The sequence below is a fragment of the Arvicanthis niloticus genome, chromosome 21, assembly GCF_011762505.2.
Source record: "Arvicanthis niloticus isolate mArvNil1 chromosome 21, mArvNil1.pat.X, whole genome shotgun sequence".
In the NCBI taxonomy this organism is placed as follows: domain Eukaryota; kingdom Metazoa; phylum Chordata; class Mammalia; order Rodentia; family Muridae; genus Arvicanthis; species Arvicanthis niloticus.
In genome coordinates, this window is record NC_047678.1 from 31638072 (window position 1) to 31652908 (window position 14837).

The 14837-nt window shown below is 44.0% G+C and overlaps 1 protein-coding gene across 1 annotated transcript; it reads left to right on the forward strand.

Moving 5' to 3' along the window:
* The first annotated feature begins 703 nt into the window (after positions 1–703).
* Positions 704–7343, forward strand: LOC117693713 (serine protease 42-like). Its single transcript, XM_034484437.2, has 5 exons — positions 704–978; positions 1309–1465; positions 1766–2028; positions 3485–3645; positions 5752–7343. The coding sequence occupies exons 1-5, from the start codon at positions 753–755 to the stop codon at positions 5974–5976; spliced, it is 1032 nt and encodes a 343-aa protein (XP_034340328.1). The 5' UTR covers positions 704–752; the 3' UTR covers positions 5977–7343.
* Positions 7344–14837: the final 7494 nt, after the last annotated feature.

Genomic DNA, 14837 nt, shown 5'->3' on the forward strand with positions numbered 1-14837 from the left:
CAGAGGCCCTGAGCTTCTGGGTAATGAAGAGAAAACCATGAGTTACCACAGAAGACATCAGGGACATAGAGAAGTAGGAATGGATTGACTTAGGGGTATCTTTGTTGGTGGTTAATGTAAGAACATAGGTTTGTTTTTATTTCCTGTGTCTATTTTTCTTGTATGTATGTGCATGCCTGGTGCCCACAGAGGCTGGAGGAGGGCACTGGATCCCCTGGAACTGGAGTTAAGAATGGTTTAAGTCTCTGTGTGGATGCTGGGAATTGAATAGCAGTCCTTTGCAAGAGCACTGAGTGCTCTTAAACAGTGAACCATCTCTCTAGGCCTGGGCATCGCTAATTTTCTTTTGATTTGTCCCATAGCTGAGATAGAAGTATAGCCTACAAGTAGAAATCTGGTGAATAAATCTCGGTTTGAGGTGCCTTTTTAGAGACCTGGGGCTTTCCCTCTCATTCCCAGAGTTCTGTCATTACCAGTTTTATGCCAGGCTCCACAGGAAGTAAGGGTCCTGAATTGGGAGGTCTCCATCAACGATGGCTGTCTCCTCTGTCCCAGGCCGGGTTGTGCTGTCTGTCATGAACTGAATGAAAGCAAGAAGCCAAGATCCTCCACTGATGCCTCTGACTCACTGGCGCCTCCTGCAGTCCTTCGGGGAGCCCGTTTCTCCTGACAGAACCTAGGGTGGCCACGTGAGCCTGGGGAGCGAGCGGGTGCCACCGTACTGGGAGGAGGGGCGTGGCCTACGTGGTGGCATGGCGTCCGGAGGCGGCTCCCTGGGCCTCATAGCCTGCTTCTTGCTGCTTCAGCCAAAGCTCTGCGAGGCCAGGGCAGCTGCCTCTGTAAGCTCTACTTCCGATTTCCCCTCCGGGCTCGGTGTAGCCCCGAGGGAAAACCCTCCGCCACTCACCCGGGTGCTCACGACCAAGGTGGCCTACAAGATGCCTACCACCCGCTCTCCTTTCTCGAACTTATCCTTAGGTAATTTGGTAAAGGTTGTCTGCGGCAAGGGGACGACTGTGTCAAGGCCCAGAGTTGGAGCTAATGAGACCCTGAATCTGAGAGACCTGGGTGTAGCTCAGGCCGCAGTTGCATAGAGTCTGGTTGCCTTGCCTGTGGCTTCTCGGGGATATGACTGCCATGGGATGTGTATGACAAGGTAGCCTTGAGGGTATGAAGTGCCCGTGGTGTGGTGTTCAACAGGACATAGCTTCCTTCTTGGCTATCGTTGGGGGCATGTGGTGCGTTCTGCGGAAACGCTAGCATGTAGAGAGGGCTTCATTCTTATGAGTTCTTTTCGTCCTCACTCAGTGTGTGGCCAACCCTTTATGAAGATCATGGGAGGGGTGGACGCTGAAGAGGGAAAGTGGCCCTGGCAGGTGAGCGTCCGGATCAGACACATGCACGTCTGCGGAGGTTCCCTCATCAGTCCCCAATGGGTGCTTACTGCAGCCCACTGTATTTACAGGTGAGGAGTGATGTGGAGGGTTCTGGAGGGAAACCGCGCTGTCTAATCTACCTGCCTGACAAAAACATTCCAAAACAAAAGAAGGGGGTGATCATGCTATGAGCATCTTGTTACTAGAAATACTTAGGGTGTGGCACAGGCAAAATAATTGAGAGATTAATAGAGTTTCAGTGACAGAGACAGGATGGTAGAGAGTAGCAGAAGAGATTGGGGCCATGCTGAGAAGTCAGGACAGAGCGGAAAGAGTCTAAGAGAACTTGGTAGGATCATGGCTAACGAGGCAACACATCTTTTCCACAGCCGAGTCGAGTACAACGTCAAGATGGGCGATCGGAGTGTCTACCGACAAAACACAAGTCTGGTGATTCCCATCCGGAACATCTTTGTCCACCCTAAGTTCTCAACAACCATCGTTGTTAAAAACGACATTGCCCTTCTCAAGCTCCGACACCCCGTGAATTTTACCTCTAACATCCATCCTGTCTGCATCCCTTCAGAGACTTTTAATGTGAAAGCTGGAACCAAATGCTGGGTCACAGGATGGGGCAAACCAGATCCAGGTGGTAAGACTTGGCGCTCAGAAGGAAGTTCTGCCTTATTTCTAGGGTAGAGACAAAAGATTCGAGAGGCACAAAAAGGAAAGCAGACTCCTTGGCAGGGGGGGTGGGGGGCAGGCAGTTTGTAGGAGTCAAGATGATGGTCAGTATAGTTGACCCCTGATCTTGTGTTGAAGTCTTTTGTCCCAACACAAACATTTGATGACAGCCTACGAAAGGCATCTCTCTCTCTCTCTCTCTCTCTCTCTCTCTCTCTCTCTCTCTCTCTCTCTCTCTCTCTCTCTCTCTCTCTCCTGGGAGCTGGAATTATGTCCAATCTCCTTTTGCAGATTTGTGGAGCAATGAGCTGAGTGGTTATAGGAATTGCTACATTCCCTGTGGACAAAGGCCAGATGCGATGGAATTCTCCTGGGTGGATATTCAGATTTGATTTATTTTGCTTTCTGTGTTATGAGTGTTTTGCCTTCACGTACGTCTGTGTACCAAATGCCTGGCTGATAGCTGCGGAGAAGAGGGTGTCAGAGCCCCTGGGACTGGAGTTATGAGTTGTGAGTCTCCACATGCTGAAGGAGGAACCTGGGTCCTCTTAACTGCTGAGCCATCTGCCCAGCACTTTGAGTGGCTTTTTTCTCACTGCACGATGAGCTGCTGACCAGCAATGGAAGTGCCTGTCTTGGTATTTATGGGCTCCCTTGTGCCTAGAGGAATTGGATGAGCCACAGGTCTCTCTCTTGGTACGCTTCTTACCCGTGAGAAGAAGTCACGTGTGATAGCTTTTAGAGTTCTCTCTCTTGAGAGCCTGTGATCATGTTCTAGAAAGTGAAGAAAATTGGCTGGGTGTGGTGTTACGTGCAGAAGTATAGACAGTTTGAGACTCGTCATGGTTATGTAAAGACCCCAATCTCACTGGCAAACAAAACATAAAAGATGCACAGGATGTCTCCTCTCTATTATTTGCACAGGCTGTCTCCTCTCTATCACAGTGACATCAGTAATGAGTTTGATGGGTTGTCATTTCTTGATGCTCTAAGCCTTGCTTCCCCTTCTTTCGTCCTAGTTTACCCCCCCTTTTAAGTATGAGAATTGGACCCAGGGCCTTAAGCATGCTAGTGAAGGGCCCTAGCATGAAGCTATATTCACAGCCCTTTCTACTTTTCGTTTTGAGACAGAGTCTTGCTAAGTTGCCCAAGACAGCCTTGGACTCACACTGTAGCTCAGGCAAACCTTGCACTTGAGATTCTCCTGCCTTAGCCTTCCATGGACTTACAGACTGAGGCCATTAGGCCCGGCTCAATTCTACCTGTTACTCAATTTTTTCCCTATCACAGTTTTCAGTCTCAGTTTCATCTGTGTCAGTTGGGGACAGTATTGATTTCCCTGCCTTTGTGCTGAGGAATTCTTGGGTGTCTGAGTGCTTGCTATCCACCGAGCAGATTATACACCGCTTGCTCTTTTTCATTAGCACCCAACATTCCAACAGAAATTCTCCAGGAGGTGGAACAAAATGTCATCCTTCATGAGGAATGTAATGAGATGCTGAAGAAAGCTACATCAAGTTCTGTTGATCTAATCAGGAGAGGCATGGTCTGTGCTTATAAAGGAAAAGGAAAGGATGCTTGCCAGGTAAGTTCATGGGCTCCTTCCTTAGCCTCAGATGTTAAGGCCTGAGTTATTTGCTAACTCTTTTACTCAAGGAGATTCATTGGGAGAGCCCTGACACCCCATGGCTCTGGGAGCTGGCCTCACCCGATCTTTCTGTGTAGCACAGGGTAGCCTTGAACTTAAGATCTCCCTGCATCAACCTCCCAAACACTGAGATTACAGGGAGACACCACTGTGTCAGCTGGTTTGGTTCTCTCCAAAGGACCTATGTAGGTGGATGTGTGGGGTTCCTGTTTATGTATTTATGTGTTGAAGTTGGGGGTGGGTAATAAAATAATGTTTTGCATCGAGTTCCCCTATGTGGCAGTTCTCACGACAAAGGGAACATGAGCCCGTATTGACTTGGTTAACCTATATCACAACCTGACAACATAACATCACAGCTGTCAGACTGCTGTGGAAGACATGAACTGAAGGTCCTCTTGTGATATTATCTTTAGAGATGGGGGGGTCAATGTGCTTAGGGGATCAGAGGTCTGAGTGCACTTCTTATGTTGTCCAATGTGTGGTACATACATATATAATCCCAGCACTCAAGAGTTTGAGGTAGGAATATCAAAAGTTCAAGGCCAGATTAGCCTACATAGTGAATTTGAGGTGAGTCTTGGTTATGTAGTGAGACCTTGTCCCCATTTCAGGAATGGGAGGTGATGAGCAGTAGACAAGAAACCCTGGGTTTGTACCCCTGCACTGGGGTAGAGGATACTGATGTTTTAAATACTTGGAGCAATAGAGTAGGGATGAAGGTGGCCACGTTTCTAGAGTGGCCCAGGCAGACAGGGAAGTGCGGCTGGGTGAACATGGTCAGATATTCCTTTTAGATCAATGACTCCTTTGGATATGTAATTCCAGAACTAATATCTTCAGAGCGTGTAGAAGATGTCATTAAGTTCTGACCAGGGTCTAGTGACCAAGCAGTGAGGAAAGCGTGTCTGAGGTAAAATTATCAGTTCATGTGAGGTTAAGGGCAGTAAGAAATAGTAAGGAAGCCTATGGTTTGTTTGTTGGTTTGTTTGTTTGTTTGATGAGTATAAGTACACTGTCGCTGTCTTCAGACACACCAGAAGAGGGCATCAGATCCTATTATAGATAGTTGTGAGCCACCGTGTGGTTGCGGGGAATGGAACTCAAAACCTCTGGAAGAACAGTCAGTGCTCTTAACTGCTAAGCCATCTTTCCAGTCCCAGGAAGCCTACGTCTTTTTCACTGAAGTGATTGTTAGGGTCTCTGAATCGGATCTGGGAGAAGGATTGCATAAATGGACTCTATAATTCACAAGGATCCTGCCATATAGGTCAGGGGAGAAATCGCAATACATGTAGGGAGCTGCCACATAGCAATGATGTTTAACAGGATTAAAAACAAGATTTGCTTTCATTTTATGTGAGTGGTTTGCTTTCATGTATTTATGTGCACCGTGAAGACTCTACTTTCAGGGATCATTTCTACAGTTCGTTATGTGCACCGTGTGTGTGCAGTGCCTACAGAAGCCAGAAGAAGGTGTAGGGTCCCCTAGAACTGCAGTGGCAGGGGAGGGTGGGTCACAATGTGGCTGTTCTCAACTAATCCAGCGTCCTCTACAAACGGAGCAAGTGCTTTTAACCACTGAGTCACGTCTCCAGCCCCTCAGAAGTGGAATTCAGAATTTAACACCACTGTGACTCGAGAAATGAGGAAGATAACCTCAGAGCACATTAATGCTTCCCCATTAACTCTTCAGTGGCCATAGGTATACACCCAGTTCCGGCATTTGTGTTTTAATAGAAACTTGGGCATGGCAAGGACGCTTCTCCCGACCCTCTCTCTTTTCGAGATAGTGTCTTAGTATGCAGCCCAGTAGGCTTCAACTCCCTGAAATCCTTCTTCCTCACCCTCACTGGGGCTGATACTTACTATAAGCATATGCCACTGCACTTGGCTCTGGCTGGACCTTTGGGGTGCCTGGACCTTTGGGGTGCCCAAAGAAACCATGTGTGATCCTGTCTCCTAGGTGTCTTCCAGTGTAATTAGCCAAACCCAGCAGGGATCAATTCCATTCTCACCATGTGTTTCTTTCTCTTTCTCCAGGGAGATTCTGGAGGCCCGTTGTCCTGTGAATTGAACAACAAATGGGTGCAGGTAGGAGTTGTGAGCTGGGGCCTCAGCTGTGGTCGCCAAGGATATCCCGGAGTTTATACAGACGTTGCCTTCTACAGCAAGTGGCTAATTGCTGTGGTGAACCAGGCTGCTTGTTTGCATCTGGTGGTCCTCCCCATCGTCCCTGTCTTACTGCTGTGTTTGCTAACCTTGTGACATCCTGTGGACATGGTGATGGCTCGTCTCATTCCCATCTGGTTTTGGAGCCCCTCTCGTTTGACCTTCCCAATGCCCTTTCTTCAAATCTCATTTGGGATCCCTTGCCCCAGAGAGAGCCACAGTGAAATATGTGGGGGATCTGAGAGACTTCAAAGTGTTCTGCCGGGTCACCGCCCTTGGCCACACTACTCCCGAGTTGTGCTCTGCCTGGCAGTGACAAGGGTCAGTCGGTTTCAGTTAGAGGGCAAACTGGCCTGCCAGGTAAAGGACAGTGACCTTGGCAAGAATGGCATCTGGGGAGGGGCTGTGGTTTCAGGGTTCTTACCTCAGACTCTGTCATATTAGAGCTAGCTCTGTGATCACACACACACACACACAGAGAGAGAGAGAGAGAGAGAGAGAGAGAGAGAGAGCTTAAGTGTCCTAACTGTAATTGTTTTCTCTATACATTTATACCTATGACTTTGTGAGGTTACATTTCTTATAGAATGTACTTTGCAGCTATGTTCAAAGATAAAGTGAACATTGAAAAATAATTAAGAAATTATACGGGCAGATTTCCTTATTTCTCTTAAAGAATTTTCTTTTATAAATAAAACTAAAAGGGTCTATGAAGTGCCCTACCCTGTTCAGGCCTAATGGCAAAAGGACAGGTGGGAATACTGAACTCAAAGGTCCCATGCTCTGGCCCTGAACATCATGGTATGCTTGTAACTTTTTTTTCTTTTCCCAGACAGGGTTTCTCTGTGTAGCCCTAGATGTCCTGGAACTCACTCTGTAGACCAGGCTGGCCTCGGACTCACAGAGATCTACCTCTGAGTGCTGGGATCAAAGGAGCGCACCATCATCACCTGGCTGCACTTGGGGTTTTTAACACTCTCATTTGTGGCATCTCTAAGAAAAACAAATGTCTCTGCACTCTTGATTTCAGCTGTGTTGAGGACATTTTTCTCTCAGCCAGCAGGAAACACAAACTGGGTCTCAGAGGATTATTATCATTATTTCTCCTTCTTCTCATGTCACTGTAAATATGTAAATATTTTATCCTCTTTTACTAATGATCAATTGTATATTCTTGTTTTAAAGTTTTCTGTTATTTATAATCCAGATAATTTTTATTGCTGATTTTTTTTTAAAACTATCCCTCATATATTCTTCTAAGAGTGTTAAATCTAAGACTTGGTTTGCTTTTAACTGGAGGTTGTGAAGAATTTTCTGTAATTTTTCCCCTAGAAAAGGTGTTTCTAGTTTTAGCATTGACACTTAAGTCTGTGATCAACAAGTTCATTTTTGTTCATGGCATATGGTAGATATCAGAATTTGTATTTCAATGCCTTTAATGTTCATTAAATTGTTACAATCTGATTTGCTGACATGCTTTTGTTTCAACATCAGTTTGAACCACTAATTGACAGTATATTTCTGTACCTATTCCTTGACTCTGTATCTATAGGCATAACTTTTTTTCAGCCAACTTTTAATAAGGGTTCAACCTCTCCTCTTAGCCCACCGCCCAGCAGAGATAGTGGAAGAGAAAAGTTATTAGTATGTGGAGGAAGTGGATCTGTTCTGCAATAGTTCTTTGGGGGCGGGTGAGCTTAATCTTCTTTGGCAGTAGTTCAGTCCTGGTAGCAAATACCAAATACGACTCAGAAGCTGCAGACCAGTCCTCTAAGCAGACAGACACCAGACTCGAACCAGCAGCTATAATTCAATCCTGAAGAAACTGAAAGGCTTGCCAACCAGCCTGAGGAGAGGTCGCAGAAGCAGCGAGCTGCCAAAGGAACCTCATGAGCAATTCTTTGGTGAGTCTCTCTCAGTGGCATCACTAGTTGAGATCAACAGTGCTATGTAAGGCCAACCAATACATCCATGCCACCTTTGACTGCTCAGTGCTCACTGTCTGTGGAGTCACATTTAAACTCCTTCATGGCAGGTCCTTTCATGTGTTTGCTACATCAAAACATCCTTTCATCTGTGTCTGCTTCAGGAAAACATTCTTTCATGTGTCTGCTTTAGCAAGACACCCCTTCACCTGTGTGCCCCAGCAAAAACATTGTTTGATGTAACTAACTTTCCAAAGAAACTTGAAGTTTCCACTTCACATATCTATCTACATATTCTTAAGTACATACAATGCCACTCTGTCCCAATTACTGTGATTTCTAATCTTACGATCCAGTAGTGTTGTACTTACAAATTTATTCACATTTTTCAAGCTGCAGTCTTCTTGGAACTTAGATTTTTGAGGGCTTTGGTGATAGCTCAGTTTGTAAAATTTTGCTGCGTGTACAACCATGATGACTTGAGTTCCCCAGCCCTATATAAAAAGCCAGGCACGGTGTTATGCATCTATGATCCCAGGGCTAGAGAGGCAGAAGCCAGTAGACCTCTGGGACTGCTTAGGCAGCCAGCTCAGCCTAACAGGCAAACTCCAGACCCAGTGAGAGGCTCTGTCTCAAAAATACAAAGAGGACAGCTTCTGAGGTGCAATACCTAAGGGTGACATCTGGTCTCCATGTTCAACACTTGAGCACATGTATTTGCACATACCCTGAATACACACTTGTATGTAAACACACAGATAAAATGGCTGGAGTGATGGCTTAGTGATTAAGAGTACTTGCTGCTTGTTCTACTAGAGGGCCTGAGTTTTGTTTCCAAAACCCATGTCCAAGCTGCTCAGAACTATCTGTAACTCTAGTCCCAGAGTATCTGGCCTCTAGTGTGGCACCTGCACACGTGTTTGCATATACACTCAGAAGTAAAAATAAAATAAATCTTTTAAAATGTATATAGAAAGATCAAAAGACTCAGAATGAATAATTCCAACAATACGGGTTTCAAGGCTTTAAAATGATACATTAATCAATACAGGGATGTATTGTCATTGGAGCAGAAATATAGGTCAGTGGAACAGAACAAGGCATCTAGAAACAGATCCACACCTATTCAGCCAGATGATCTTAATGAAAGCACTAATGTAACCCAATGGGGGAAAACAGTCTTTGTTTAGTGCTGAGGGTTTAGGAATGTACTTCAGTATAGTGGAACTCTTATTTAGTGGGCATGAGGGCCTTGGTTTAATACCCAGTACCACAAAAAAATAAAAGGTGTTAGAAAAATGTTTTTTGTGCCTGGTAGTGGTGCCACACACCTTTAATCCCAGCACTTGAGAAGCAGAAGCAGGTGGATCTATGTGAGTTTGAGGCCAGCCTGGTCTATACAGTGAGTTCCAGAACAGCCAGGGCTACACAGAGAAACCCTGTCTTGAAAAGAAAAGAAAAGAAAAGAAAAGAAAAGAAAAGAAAAGAAAGGAAAGGAAGAAAAATGACCTTTGGTCCTCACCTTGCAATATATAGCTATTTCATTTTATCAATTCAGACAATTTATAGAACTCAATATAAACTACAAATCTATAAAACTTCTAGGAGAAAGCCAGAGGAAAATCTATTGTATCTTGGGCATGCAAAGATTTTTTTTTTTTACATAAGGCATAGAAAGTATGAGCATTAGCTGGTAAGATGGCTCTGTGGGTAAAGGTGCCCGTTACCAAAGCTGATGACGTGAGTTTTATCTGGGACCCATACTGTAGAAGGAGAGAAGTGCGTCCTGCAAGTTGACCCTTGACATCTATACCTTTGACATGAGTGATCTCTCTCTCTTTCTCTCTCTCTCTCTCTCTCTCTCTCTCTCTCTCTCTCTCTCACACACACACACACACACACAAATTCACACACACAAATTTAAGCTATACATAATACAAGAAAAAATAGATCTTAATTGAGATCTTAATTGCTCTAATCTAGCTGTCTTCAGTCTTGAAGAGGGATGAGAATGCAGGTGAATTTAGGACTAGTCAGACTTGGATTACAAGTTTTCTAGATAAGCTATTTTAAGTGGTCAACAAGTCTACTATTGTTGTTTGTAACAAAGTTTCTTTTCCTTTTTTTTTGTTTTTGTTTTTCTTGTTTTTGTTTTTTGAGACAGGGTTTCTCTGTGTAGCCCTGGCTGTCCTGGAACTCACTCTGTAGACCAGGCTGGCCTCAAACTCAGAAATCCGCCTGCCACTGCCTCCCAAGTGCTGGGATTAAAGGCGTGGGCCACCACCGCCCGGCACAAAATTTCAATCATCCAATTTTACCAATAAAGACTTGGGAGCCTTTCCTTCACCTCCTGTCAACTGGTTGCTTGCCCTGTCTCTTGACCTATGATTGATTTTATTTAATCCGGTTTACAATATTCAAGCAGAAAGTTTTGGATTAAAGATGTGTGCTAAGGCTGAGCCACACCAGAACTCAAAACAGGGGTTTCCCCCCAGTAAATAACATAATCTTGGGGTTCACAGTAATCAAATATCTGCAACAACATACAGACCTGAGAAGAAATCTGACCCAAAGTTTAAGGTAACAGAGGAAGCACAAAGATGAAGGCAGAGAGGCCAAGCTCTTATCTGCCAGGAGCCATCTGGGAGAAGCTAAAAACTATCAGGTGATCTTCCTGAGATGGTTCTGCTATGGACTATAAATCTATAATGATTTTGCTTCTTTAGGCAAAGCTGAGAAGATTACATTTTAGTAAAGATTCCTGCTATTAATATGCTTTTCCTGTTATTATTAAATGTATATAACAACCACTAGGTATTAGCCCACCTTTTTGAGCAGATTTCTGCAGAACATCTAAGATGTACTATCTTGTAGTGATACTGTATAGACAAATAGATGATTTCTTAACTCTTAATGATGATTCTATAAGAATTCCTAAAATTATATTAGTAATTATTAAGATCTTTTATAATGGGACTGTCATTAAGTCTTTTCTTATGTCAAAATTGCAAGGAGAACTCTGTCAGTCTTCAAGTGTCAAGTGTTAATTGCTTCTGAGATAACAAGCAGGTATCTACAATTGAGAGCACTGGGATTAAAGGTGTGTGTCTTCCTAAGTCACAGGCGCAACCGGGCAGTGGTGGCGCACGCCTTTAATCCCAGCACTTGGGAGGCAGAGGCAGGCGGATTTCTGAGTTCCAGGCCAGCCTGGTCTACAGAGTGAGTTCCAGGACACCCAGAGCTACACAGAGAAACACTGTCTTGAAAAAACAAAAACAAACAAACAAAAACACTCCCCCCAAGCCTAACAAGCAAGGCAAGGACAAGAGAGAAACAGCAAAGACAAGAGAGAAAAGGCCCTAGCAAGTAATCCTTTACTTAATTCCTCATTGTGCTAAATGCCAGAAACTGCAGTTTTCTGGTCTCAGAGGAACTCAGACAGGCAGATCAGTTACCTCAGCAAAATGACTAAGACAGGTAAACACGTTTTATTATTAAGCAGCAACCCTAAATATCTCTCAAGACCAAGTCTCACCCCCACTGATGCTCTTTCCCCTTGGCTACCTTCAAGAGAGAAGCAGAAAGAACTGCCATGGCTGGTCCCCGGCATTTATCCCATTGGTAGTTTTCCATATGGCATGTGCAGGCATAGTCACAACTGCAGCATTCAATTCCTTTGATATATTTATGTGTATAATATTTACGTATTTATATTACCCAGAATCTGGAAAAATCCAAATGTCTGTAAAGTTTAATGACAAGCAAGGCAATTCTACTTACCACTGAGAAATAATAAATTCATTTGTTCAAATCCTAAGAAGCCAGGTGTAGTGAGTTAATATAAGCAAACAATAAGTAAAGACATGTATGTGACAGTTCATGCTTCTAATTCCAGCCCTCTTTACCACCAGAAGGTGGAGGCAGGAGGATTGAGACTTCAGGCTGTGAGAGTTTAAGGTCAGCCTGAACTTTTTAATGAGATGCTGTCTTTAAAAAAAGAAGCCTGGAATGGTGGCACACCTTTAATCTCAGCACTTGGAAGGTAGAGGGAAGTGAGTCTTTGTGAGTTCAAAGCCAGCCTGGTCTACATAGCAAGTTCCAGAACAGCCAGGGCTATGTAAAGAGGCCTTGTCTCACACACACACACACCCCCACACACACACACACATACCCATACACCACAACAAAGAAAGGAAGAATGGCCTGGAGAGATGACTTAGCCATTAAGAGTACTGACTGCTCTTCCAGAGAACCTGGGTTCAATTCCCAGCAACTTAGTACTCACAACTGCCTGTAACTCCAGTTCCAGGGGATTCTACACCCTCTCTGGCTTCTGTGAGCACTGGGGATGCATGTAAGTATACAAAAACACATGTAGAAAAAAATACCTGTACATATAAAATAACAATAGAATAAAGAGGAGGAGATGGCAAGGAACCGCTGAAATTTGTATCAAATGGATGAAGAAATAAAAACCAACCCAGCAAACAAAACTGTTGAGCAGAAGGAGCCAAGACCCTTGATTTTAGATTGTAGACAGTTTTCTTTCCTGTCCTCAAACTCGCAATTTATGTTCTTCGTGTTGTTTGGAGTCCATCTACACAAATTTATTCTTTATCATATTTATGGTTCACAGTAGCCCTCAAAATCCTGTATTTCACTGCGTGGAAGACGGGACAGAAAGAAGTTGCCAAGGAGATACAGATTTGAGCTAGATTATGTTAGAAATTTGTCAAAGCCAGGACTCATCTCAGTCTTTGAGTTGTGCATTTTCTTAAACAAGAAAGGCGGTAACGTGGGAACTTCAGGAAACTGAGATGTTAGTGTTATCCTATGTCACCATCATCGCCATCATCATTGTCGTCGTCGTTGTCGTCAGACTCTCACATAGCCCAGGCTTACCTTGAAGTTGCGATGCTCCTGCCCCAGTTTCATGTGTGCTGCAATTGCAGGTGCGTAACATCATCTCTGGTGGCTGTCTGTTTTTCAGAATTAATTGTCAGTTAGTGAACAAAATATTAAATTTTAGCATGATATTTTCATACATGTATGTCAGTCATATTTTGCTTTTCTTCATCCTCCTGCTCTGCTGCCTGCCCCAGTGTCCCCTCTTGTTGATCCTTTTCCTCCTCCCCGAAATGTCCCCTTCTGTTTCCATGTTACATGTATTCCATTATCCTCTATTCTCTCTCTCTCTCTCTCTCTCTCTCTCTCTCTCTCTCTCTCTCTCTCCACACACACACACACACACAGACAGAGAGAGAGACAGAGAGAGACTAAGTAAATAAGTGGGCTTTTTTTGTTTTTGTTTCTTTGTTTTCTTTCTTTTAAACTAGCCTATTAGCTGGGCCTGGTGGTAAATGCCTGTAATCCTGGCACTGGGGAGGTGGAGTCAGGAGTAAGTTTGAGAACTTGTTTCAAAAGCAGAAGGGGGAATAGCTCATCTTCACAGGCATTTCTAAGATGCTAGGTTAGATGAATGATGGATGCCAGACTATTAAAAGGTGAACAATTCTCAGAGGTCACACAGTGTTGGGAGACATCCAACTAGAGAGGAAACATTGCTTAGTAACCCAGCAGTGGGCAGAGACTCTACAAAACTGAATCGCTAGTGTCCAGCAGAGGCAGCTCAAATGCAAAGTAACCTCCAGTATATGGAAGAGCTTAGGCGTCTTCTAGACTTCAACATTCCTAAAGGACAGACAGCACAACTCAGATGCTCAGCAATGTGATGTCCACAGCGGTCAACAGTTATTCGATATTTTTGGAAATACGGAAAAGCAGCAAACTTTAGACAACTGAGAGACTAGTCAGTAAAACATTAAGAAATAACAGCAATATTAAAATAGAAGAAAAACTTTAAAATGCATATTTAAATTTTTTTAGATAATTCCATGCACTGATACAGTGTTTTGTGATTATATTAAACCCCATTACCCTATTCTCTCTCTCTCTCTCTCTCTCTCTCTCTCTCTCTCTCTTCTTCTTCTTCTTCTTCTTCTTCCTCCTCCTCCTCCTCCTCCTCCTCCGCCTCCTTCTCCTCCATACTAGTTTATTCCAATTGGTTAGTAATACTCTGTGTATCAGGAGACCAAAACAGGAACAATATCTTCTTCAGGTGAAGTTTTCTGTTTGTAGTTAAAAAAAATACTTGTCAATTTCTATTTGTAGTTAAGAATAAATTCTTGTGCTGGGCAGCATTGGTGGCACACCTTCAATCCCAGCACTCAGGAGGCAGAGGCAGGCAGATCTCTGAATCTGAGGGCAGCCTGGTCTACAGATCAAGTTCTAAGACAGCCAGGGCTCTACACACACACACACACACACACACACACACACACACACACACACCCCTTTCTTAGACCTGATGTAAACTGCAAAACACATTTTTCAACCTACACTAAATATGGGACCCCATACACATGATGAACATCCTTACCCTGTTCCCTCTCTCCCATTGTATCTATCTAACCATGTGTACCTGGCGTCTGTGAACACCTTTTCTGCCTATAAGAAGAACCTCAAGAGACCTGTAGGGGCTGCTTCCTCAGATCTCAGCTGAGCATGAGACAGCTGGCTGGCCAGTCCCAGGCACACCCCCAGATACAGCTTGCTTTAATTGAACAATTGGGGATTTGGTCTTTTCTCCTCAAAACTCTCAAGTTTAACAGTATGAGTGTAAGGCTTTTTAACCATTCACCCACTAGAGGATATCTGGATTTGTATTGATTTCTTTTTGCAGCTGTAAAAATTTACCACCAATTTAGTGGCTTGAAACAACCCACCAGTATTTTGAAATTCTGAGCCCTGAAGTCCTAAAACCAAAGTTAGCGGACTTATTTTTTTCTGGAGACTGAGGGGGAGAAATTTTTTTTGTTTGGTTGGTTGGTTTTGTTTGTTTGTTTTGTTTTCCAAACCAGGTTTCTTTGGGTAGCCTTGGCTGTCCTGGAACTTAATCTATAGATCAGGCTGGCCTCCAACTTGCAGAGATCTGTCTGTTTCTGCCTCCCCAGTGCTGGGATTAAAGGTGGG